Genomic DNA, 10,106 nt, shown 5'->3' with positions numbered 1-10,106 from the left:
GCCTGCATTCGTTTCCATTCCCATTTAGAGTGGTTGGTGGACGGCGGTGATGGTGTTGGAGGGAGAGGGTGGAGAGGTGAGGGAGGAGAGAGAGTGGGGAGATTGAAATCACCTTATTTTTTTATTTTTTATTTTTTCTATTTTTTTGTTTTTGTTTTTTGTTTTTTGTTTTTTTTACCAATCACAGACCGACACGTGTCATGTAACCTGTTATAACAGGTTATATGACCGGTTGGGACCAATAAAAATTAAAGACCCCCAAAGATCGGATTATTAAATAATAATCGAAAGGTCGGATTATTAAAAAAGAATGAGCTAAAGATCCGATTATTGCCATGAATTTTTCCAAAAATAAATGATAATACACCTTTATACATTTTTTTTTTCAGTACAACTTTTATATATTTCAATTACTACAAAGAATACAATGCAACAATAATGGATAAACTAATCAAAGTATAATGCAATCTCAATAATTCATCTGCTATCTACAACTCGTGGAGGAAAACTTCTTTTTTCCTTCCTAGCTAATAGAGGTAGAAATTACAAAACTAACCACACTTAACTCTACATTTTTACATACAACAAAAAACTGGATCTACTTTAATTATAGTACAAAATATGTATTACTTTCTTTGTTCTTCCCAATTGGATTTTTTTTTTTTCATCTCAACAAACGATTCCAAATGGGAAGAACAAAAAAGTAGTACGTTGCGTGTAGTGTAAATATATATATGAGCTGATCGAGGTCCAACATCCTCGATTTTAGTCCAACATGCCCTAGCCTTAATAATTAACTTGAGGTCAATAAATTAAGCTTTGGTAGACTGCATACTTGTTGTAGGCATTTGAAAGTTTTGTTGTATGATCGGAATCCCATGAACCAAAACTCAAACTCGTCCGAGGTCACTACTTGTAGGTACTTCTTTGAAGGCTTTTTCGTGCTTTCGTTTTGATTCAATCTTTCAATCTTCCTTAATGGTATCACAATCTGCATATGTATGAGAAAATTCCACGTTAAAATTGGATTAACTTTGACAAAAATTGCACGTCAAAATTTTTCTTAACTTTGAAAATAATGTAGTACTCCGTATAATGAATGTGTGCGTATAAAAAGTTGTAGGACAAGATAAATTAATTAAGTACCTTGTAATGGAACCTAAGAGGCTCTCCGGTGGTGGTGGAGGAGACTTTTGCGATTGGCCAATCACTGCAGATGGCGAGTTTTTCCGTGGAGATGAATGACGGCCGGCTACGGGACCTGCTGTGGTGTACAAGTTCCAATGTGAAGCCCTTAATAGCTTCTCACCCTCTCGCACGCTAAACATGTTGGGTTGTTCATCCCAAGTCCCACATGGAGGGAGTAAGTGTTAGAAATTTAGAGTGTGGTAGGGGAGAGCCCTCTCCTTGGTTAGGAGAGGTCGCGGCTGGGAAGCCACGGAAAGTCGTGCCCGCGGCATGGGCGCGGCCAGGCATCTCCCGAATTTTGGGAAAAAACTGCGATTTCCCTGTCCGCGCCCGCGGGGTTGTGAGGAGCGTCCGCTCCACCCTGTTTTGCGGTTTTTTCCAGACGGTTGGGTCTTTTATTAAAAGGCAAGTTTTCGTGAAGAAAGATGCAGAGGATATTATTCTTCATCTCTCCATATAGAATTCTCCACATTTTCTCTCAAATTTCTTGCAAACTTTTGTGAGAAAAACTCGAAAAGTTTAGCCAAAATTTGTGAATTTATCATCTATATTTCGATTCTTTGTGCTAAGAACGAAGTACTGTCTTTTGTATATCAAAGAGGATTTCCGGATTGAACCCAAACACCGTTGTGGGGGAAATTAACCTCTTTAGGAAACTGTATACACGCCTAAGACAGAGTATCAAGGATTGAGATTCAAGTGGTCATCGATATTCGTTCTCATGTTCATGTTCATCTTTAAAGGTTTGGAGTAGAGGCAAGTTTAATCTTTTTCACATTAGTGTTGTCATTGTAATTTCTGAATACATTGATATTTTGGTGCTTGGTTTGTAATACTTTAATTAGTATTTGGTTATTGTATAATTTGATTGGAATTATACTTTATTTAGGTTTTGTTCCCACGATTTTAAAGTAATTCTTTATTTTTGAATTACTGTAAAACCTAACAGTAAGGAGGTGAAGAGATTCTTATAACTGGGAGCACACTCCAATAGTATGAGGCCTTTTGGGAAGGAGCCCAAAAACAAATCCGTGCGGACTAGACCCAAGCGGACAATATCATACTAATGTGGAGTGGAGTGTGCGTGTAACCCGTTAAGGTGGGTGACCCGGGCCAACAAGTGATATCAGAGCCGATGGTTCGGTGCGTGGGATAGACTCGGGTGCTATGTGTGTGGGACGTTCCCTCAAATGTGTGACTTTGCGATTGTGGTGCCTTGCGTCGAAAGTCTTCCTGATATTGTGGCTCAGGCGGCGTGTCCCTGGTGATATCGGCGGTGCAAGATAGTTTCGCTGGAGGGGAGGCCATGAGTTATATGGTCCTTGGTCTGAGGGGAGGTTTGTAAGGGTTGTTCATTACTAATGTGGAGTGGAGTGTGCATGCAACCCGTCAAGGTGGGTGACCTAGGCTAAGTCAACCCCTCCAACGAAGCTCAATTTTTCCTTTCATTGCATCATTAGAAAAGATATAATGTTATTACTAGTTCAATTTATATTATTATATATTAATAATGTACCGTGATTTTTTTTTTTTTATCAATTTCAGATGTAGAGATATCAAAGCATTAGAAGATTGAGGGAAATAAGATAGATATTGGTTTTATTTTATCTCGTATAATATAATATACATACCTATCAAGTTTATTCATCGTGTTAAAAACAGATTGTACTCTACGTTGTTTTAAAACAACCAAAGGTCCATCCACTTTGCTGGATGAAGGTCGTCCAGGCAATAGTTTGATAGTGGATGTTTAATGTTTTCCTAGTTTGATCATAACTTATTGTTGACAACCCATTTCGAAGGAGATGATCTCTAATCATGCTCTTCAAACTCCTTGATTTAAATGCCTCGGAAACATCATTTTCGCTAATAAACTATATTATCAATGATACAATCACCTCTTAATTAATAAGATGGAGCAAATTAATGAATTATTATGGCGGTGAATTAAAGAATGAAAGAGAATAATGATTTTGGTGTTGGGAATATAGTTTGTTATGAAGACATATATAGAAGGTGAAAAATATTGTAGAAGCTTTTAGAATGAGTCATGCATGGATCATCAAAAAGGTAAAATTAAGGGCCATCAAAAAAAGGTTCATTTCTTGGTGAGTAAGTTGACTAATTCATGCATATTTTAGTAGCTTTTCAAAAGTGATGACGAACAAATCTAATCCATTCTTTTTGTTTATTTTAGAAGATAGAAATAATAATCAAGTAACATTTTATTACAAATTAAAATCTATTATTTTTCTAAGCATTTGGTTAGGGTAATTAAGAAATAGTGTCAATAAAATTAGGAAAAAGTGGGGTCAAGGTTTGTGAATGAATTTTTTTTTTTTTTTTTTTTTTTTTTTTTTTTTTTTTTTTTTTTTTTTTTTTTTTTTAAACTCACATCGGTTTTCGCCTATTGAATCATGGTACTTGACTTTTGGGGTAGTATTTTACTCACATCGGCTTCCATCAAAGTGGTGTTTCATTCTCTTTGCTGGGCTCCTATGCTACTCCCATTTTCAGCTTCCTCACCTTGTTCGCTCCGGCTTGGGTATTTTATGGTGGCAAGTTCATGATTTACAGGTAAGTATTAACGGGGTTCGTCTTGTAGTTCTCGATCGAATGCTCGTGGTAGCAGCGCTCTTCTTCGTATAGGTTGTATAACCAAAGCTTGTATTAGGGTTTTAGTATGTGTGTTGTATTTTAGTTTCTTTCTTTTAGCCTAGGTAGTATCTTGCTCTTTATTTATGAAGTTCTCTTTGTGAATGATTGTTGATGGTTAATAAGCTTTAGAAGCTTTTGAGTTGGCAAACGAACTTTGTGATGGTAGCTAACTTGAACACTATACAACGGCAAGTGGTTTTAATTTCTAAAGGTTGTTCATTACTGCTTGCATTAACCTTATCTTCTTGTGAATTGAACTAGCTAGCTAAAGAAAGATTTGATTACTTTTGATAACAATAATGTGAGTGTATACTATTAGTTGTGAGCAACAGCTTAATTTGCATTTAGTTATGTCCTTTTCCTCCTTTTCCCTTTTATCTTAAGCATACTTTCACTTAATATTTCTTAGCTCACTCACGTATGCATATTGTGTATCCTTCTTTTTCTGCTCTTTAATTCGATCTTTTTATACTTTTCAATCAATTGACAAGAAAAAAAGAATTCTAAACATGCATGCTTTTTGATCAACACTCCCTTTCATTTATTTTATTGTGACAATTGAAACATAATTTTTTGAATACCGCAATTGGTTTAAACTTGTATGAAAGATAAGTACGAGTTAATGGGTGTTTGTAAGCATAAGTACAGTAATGTATAAGGTTGGGGTACAGTTTGTTTGGGATAAAACAAGCTAAGGAAACAACTTTAAACTCATACAATGAATATCAATGTTTGTGTGTTGCAGCCATTGTTCTAATTTTGCCTAATGTACAGCTAACTCAAATAGACAACATTTATCTCCCTTTTTACCCGAAAAGCAAACTAATAATCAATTTAGCTTTAGGGGACTAGTTGAATGTCATTGTAAAGCAATCAAGGTGTGCAGCACGTTCATTGAGCAGGTGTTCCTTCGAACCATACATAGACTCTTTGTGTTAACGTACGATCGATGTCACATTATTATGTGTTAGGTTGTGGTCGTGTTGGGCTGTGTTTTTGTTTGAAATTCACTATACGTTTTGACATCAATAAAATAATTTAGAGAAATATGATTCAGGCACGTATTCACAATACAAGAGCGTGTATGCTTAAGTTGTGCCTTGACCATCATTTAAAAATTTATGGCACAACCCTAAGACATATTTATATGGGCTAAAGTTTACATACTCTTTGTGCTACACTAACTGTTAATAGCCCAAGTCAACCAAAAGCTTAACCTGATAGTTGAAGCCCAGGATCGGTTTATATACTCTATCACGCCCCCTCACATGAGAGCCCATCGGGCTTGAAATGTGGATGTAGCATGGGCCCCACCATACCTAGCGTTTTAATCTTCCACTTTGAAAGGAGGGGTGGATAAGATTCGAACCAGTGACCTTTGTGTCACGTTAGCTCTAAATCCATGTTAATGGACCAAGTCAACCAAAAGCTTAAGCTGATGGTTGAAACCCATGATCGGTTTATATACTCTATCACTAACCAAAGCACAACTGTAGGAAGGTCGCCATACATCATTGTGTGTAGGAAAACCTTGCTCTTTTTTAATTAAGTTCACGCGATGCACATACTGAATAAATAATTGAAAATTTTACGTATTTTTTTTTCAAGTAAGATGCAGTTGATTAAGAATGTCTTCTCGCAAGACTATGTCTTAATATGTCTAGAAGTAAAAATTAAGGAAACTTGCTATCATATATACCAGTATATAAATACATTAGTTTTGTGCCCGGGCGATATCCGGATTGTTGATAAAATTTTAAGATAAACTTTTTGGCTTGAATGTTCATTAATACGGTCATGTATGTAATCCTTTTGATAATGCAGGATATTTAGACATATAATATCCTATCGCTTAATTATAGAATAGTGTATTGACTTGAAATTATTGTTATTGTACTTAAATTATTTTTACTGAACTTAATTTTTTTTTTTTGACATTGACTAAAATTATTTTACAGATTAAAGCTTATTTTTAGCCTATTCTCTATTATTTTATAAATAAATTAAATATATTAGAATAGGATCTTATTTTATAAAACTTTTTAACGAATTTTATGATGGAAATAGAACTGAGTTATAAGATGTTTATTAAAAGTTATGATTAATTTTGTACATATAAAATATTAGAAGTATATCGATAATAAAACTCTATACAACAATTTTATTTTAAAAAATCTATCCAAAAATCGTCTACTTATTATCATATATGTCATAATAATACCTATTTTTCGCCTACGTGGTGTGACACTTGGCAAAAAAACTGGAATGTCAAGTGTCGTTGTCTCGTGTCTTGAGTTAATCGTGGCAAAAAACTGGTGGTTTGAAGTTTTTGTGGAGAAATGTTGCCCTTGCTTGAGTTAATTTCCTTAATCTATGGTGGAATTTCAGCAAATAAAATCACAGTTCAATTTATTTTCTGAACAGATTTTGAATCAAAGAAAAGATGAAGGACTTGGACTTGAGATTAATAGACTACAGTAGTTTGTATTATACTAATAAATGTGAAGTTTCATTTCTGCTCTGAACAGATTTGTTTTAGATATTCGGGATTGGTAGAGTTGTATCGAACAAATTTGGGGATGAACACTATCATACTCAGTCACTTACCCTTCATTTGCCTTGAGTGTATCATTATTAATTTGGGTCTATCCTTTTTGCCCCGTTTGAAGATCTTCATTACTCGGTATATTCATGACTAGTTTTGTGTCTGGGCGATGCCAAAAGCTAGTTTTGTGCCTGGGCGATGCCCAAATTGTTTATTTAGATACTCTACAAAGGCATATAATCCCTTTACCAAACTATTACTTCCTCCGTTCTTTTTACTTGACCCGCTTTGACTTTTACACTATTCACCACCCCTCTTTTCACTGTCTTTTGTGAATAATATGTAAGCAAAAACATATTCACATGAGATCTTTTTGAATTTGTCTCAATAAGTACTATCATAATATATAACTTTTATAATTTTTACTTATGAATAATTAAAGTTATTGATCGTTAAAATTTTGCATTGACAAGCGTGATAAAAGAAACAGGTCAAGTAAAAAACAACTGAGGAAGTATTATTTTTACCAAACTAAAATTATTCTTACTGGATTGAAAGTATTTTTACCAAACTAAAAATGTTTTTACAGCTGATTAAAACTTATTAAAATAACTTAAATATATTATAAATAGATCTTATAAATAGAACTTTTTAAAATGAATTTTATGATGGAAATATAACCGAATTATAGGATGTTTATTAAAAGTTATGATTAATTATGTATATATAAAATATTAGAAGTATATCGATAATAAAACTCTATGCAATATTTTTATCTTACAAGCTCTATCCAAATTTCGTATACTTAGCATTATATATGTTACAATAATATCTATTTTCGTTTATGTGGTGCGACACTTGACGAAAAATTGAAATGTCAAGTGTCGCTGTCTCGTGGCCTGACTGCGAGACCGACTTCATATATTAGTGATATATATATATATATATTATATATATATATATAATATATATATATATATATATATTATATACAATTTTTTTTTTTTTTTCCCAATACAACGTATGAAACGATTAGTCACGGATATTTTTATTAGGATAGAGTAGATTTATATAAATAAAATTGAAGAATAATAAGAAGACTGCTGCAGTCTTCATTTAATGCATTTAATATTGGTTCAATATATATGGTTTTATCATTTACGATAAAATTTACAAATCTTAGCTAGCAAGTAATCTATTGATCAATTCAATAATTCAATTACTATAAAGAATACAATGAAACAATGAATAAACTAATCAAAGTACAATGTAATCTCTGTTTCAAAAAATTACAATGTAATCTCAAATCATCTGCCACCTAACTTAAAACTTGTGGAGGAAAACTTCTTTTTTCCTTCCTAGCTATTGAGGTAGAATTGAAAAAAAAAAAAAAAAAAAAAAAAAAAAAAACATTAAACTAACCACACTTAACACTACATTTTTACATACAACTAAGAACTTGATCTAGTTTGATTATGGTACAAGATATTTAATTAGAAGTATTATTTTTTTCTTCCGGATTAAATTTGTTTTTCATCTCACAAAACGATTCCAAATGGGAAGAACAAAAAATACGGAGGGGGTAGAGGTCCAACATCTTCGATGTTAGTCCAACGCGCCATTAACTAATTAACTCGAGGTCAATAAATTAAGCTTTGGTAGACTGCATACTTGTTGTAGGCATTTGAAAGTTTTGTTGTATGTTCGGAATCCCATGAACCAAAACTCAAATTCATCCGAGGTTACAACTTGTAGATACTTTTGTGACGGCTTTTTCGTGCTTTCATTTTGATTCAATCTTTGAATTTTCCTTAATGGTATCATAATCTGCATATGTATAAGAAAATTCCACGTTTAAATTTGATTAATTTGACATAAATTGCACGTCAAAATTTGTTACTCGACTTTGAAAATGATGTAGTACAATGCATGTGTACGTATAAAAATTTGTAGGACAAGATAATCAAATAAATTACCTTGTAATGGAACCAAAGAGGCTCTCCGGTGGTGGTGGAGGAGACTTTTGCGATTGGCCGGTCACTACAGAAGGCGAGTTTCTCCGTTGAGATGAATAGGCGACCGGCTATGGGACCTGCTGTGGTGTACAAGCTGCAATGTGAAGCCCTTAATAACTTCTCACCCTCTCGCACACTAAATATTCGTTTAAATACTCTGTCGACTCCTCCAACAAAGCTCAATTTTCCTTTCACTGTATCGTTTAAAGAAAATGATGTTATTACTATTTCAAATTACATTATTAATAATGTACCGTAATTATTTATTAATTTAAGATCGATGTAGAGAAATCAAAGCATTAGAAGATTGTGGCCAGGCAAATGAGATAGGTATGGTTTTTATCTTAGCTCGTATAACATAATATACATGCGTACCAAGTTTATTCATCGTGTTAAAAACTGATTCCACTCTACGTTGTTTTGAAACAACCAAAGGTCCATCCACTTTGCCGAATGAAGGTCCAGGCAATAGTTTGATGGTGGATGTTTTCCTAGTTTGATCATAACTTATTGTCGATAACCCATTTCGAAGGAGATGATCTCCGATCATGCACTTCAAACTCCTTGATTTAAATGCCTCGGAAACATTCATTTTCGCTTATAATTATCAATGACACAATCACCTCTTAATTAATAAGATGCAGCAAATTAATTATAATGGTGGTGATGGATTAGAGAAAGAGAATAATGATTTTTGGTGGTTGGTGTTGGGAATATAGTTTGTTATGCAGAGGTATATATAGAAGGTGGAAAATATTGTAGAAGCTTTTAGAATGAGTCATGCATGGTCGCATGGATCATCAAAAAAGTAAAATTAAGGGCCATCAATAAAAGATTTATTTCTTGGTGAGTAAGTTGATGAATTCATGCATATTTTATTAGCTTTTCAAAAGTAATAACGAACAAATCTAATCCATTCTTTTTTATTCTTTTAGAAGATAGAAATCAAAATCAAGTAACATTTTATTACAAGATCAGTATTTGGTTAGGGTAATTAAACAAATAGTGTCAATTAAATTAGGAAAAAGTGGGGTCAAGGTTTGTGAATGATGTTGATGGTTAATAAGCTTTTGAGTTGGCAAACGAACTTTGTGATGGTAGCTAACTTTTGAACACTATACAACGGCAAGTGGTTTTCTAAAGGTTGTTCATTACTGCTTGTGAATTGAACTAGCTAGCTAGGTGTGTAGTAAAATTCAACTATAAAGTACTTAATTTCTTTGTTTTAGATACTTTGGCAATGACACGGGGGTCGGCCGACATGGATTGGGTTCTTCAACTCATAAGTTGATTATATATGTTGATAAATCAATCAACCGAAGCTATTACCTACTTACGTGGAGCAAATTACTCGATTAAAACTCAAACCGTATCTTATACTTTGACTCAAATTAAATTAACCAACCCAATTCGACGATAAGTTGATTTGTCTAACTAATACTGTTTGATTTTCTTGAAAATGTAATCGTTAAACACAAGTTTGGTCAGAACCAAACAAATTGTTATAAATTCCTAGGTAGATCATAACCGATAAGTAGCAATGTTGTTTGATTTTTTTTTTTATTTTTTTTTTTTTTGGAAAAATGTAGCTACCAAATGACTTGAGTTTGTGTATGATATTTTTTAATCCACTTTGTTCTTCAACAGCTTAAAAAGACCCTTTAAGATAAATTATGGCAATGAATTTTATACTTCCTCCT

The 10,106-nt window shown here is 33.3% G+C and overlaps 1 protein-coding gene and 1 pseudogene across 1 annotated transcript; both read right to left on the bottom strand.

The window, feature by feature from the left end:
* Positions 1 to 728: 728 nt before the first annotated feature.
* On the bottom strand, positions 729 to 3,652 carry LOC110716364 (annotated as a pseudogene).
* A 3,988-nt stretch (positions 3,653 to 7,640) lies between these two features.
* LOC110716303 (GEM-like protein 4) lies at positions 7,641 to 9,304 on the bottom strand. Its single transcript, XM_021894915.1, has 3 exons — positions 8,782 to 9,304; positions 8,368 to 8,600; positions 7,641 to 8,218 (listed from the first exon to the last, which is right to left on the bottom strand). Exons 1-3 carry the CDS (start codon positions 8,996 to 8,998, stop codon positions 8,021 to 8,023), a joined length of 648 nt encoding a protein of 215 aa, XP_021750607.1. The 5' UTR covers positions 8,999 to 9,304; the 3' UTR covers positions 7,641 to 8,020.
* Between the last annotated feature and the right edge of the window lie 802 nt (positions 9,305 to 10,106).

The sequence above is a fragment of the Chenopodium quinoa genome, unplaced genomic scaffold (genome assembly GCF_001683475.1).
Source record: "Chenopodium quinoa cultivar QQ74 unplaced genomic scaffold, ASM168347v1, whole genome shotgun sequence".
Lineage (NCBI taxonomy): Eukaryota > Viridiplantae > Streptophyta > Magnoliopsida > Caryophyllales > Amaranthaceae > Chenopodium > Chenopodium quinoa.
The sequence above is the reverse complement of the archived record's forward strand: the minus strand, read 5'-3'. Positions and strand labels throughout refer to the sequence as shown.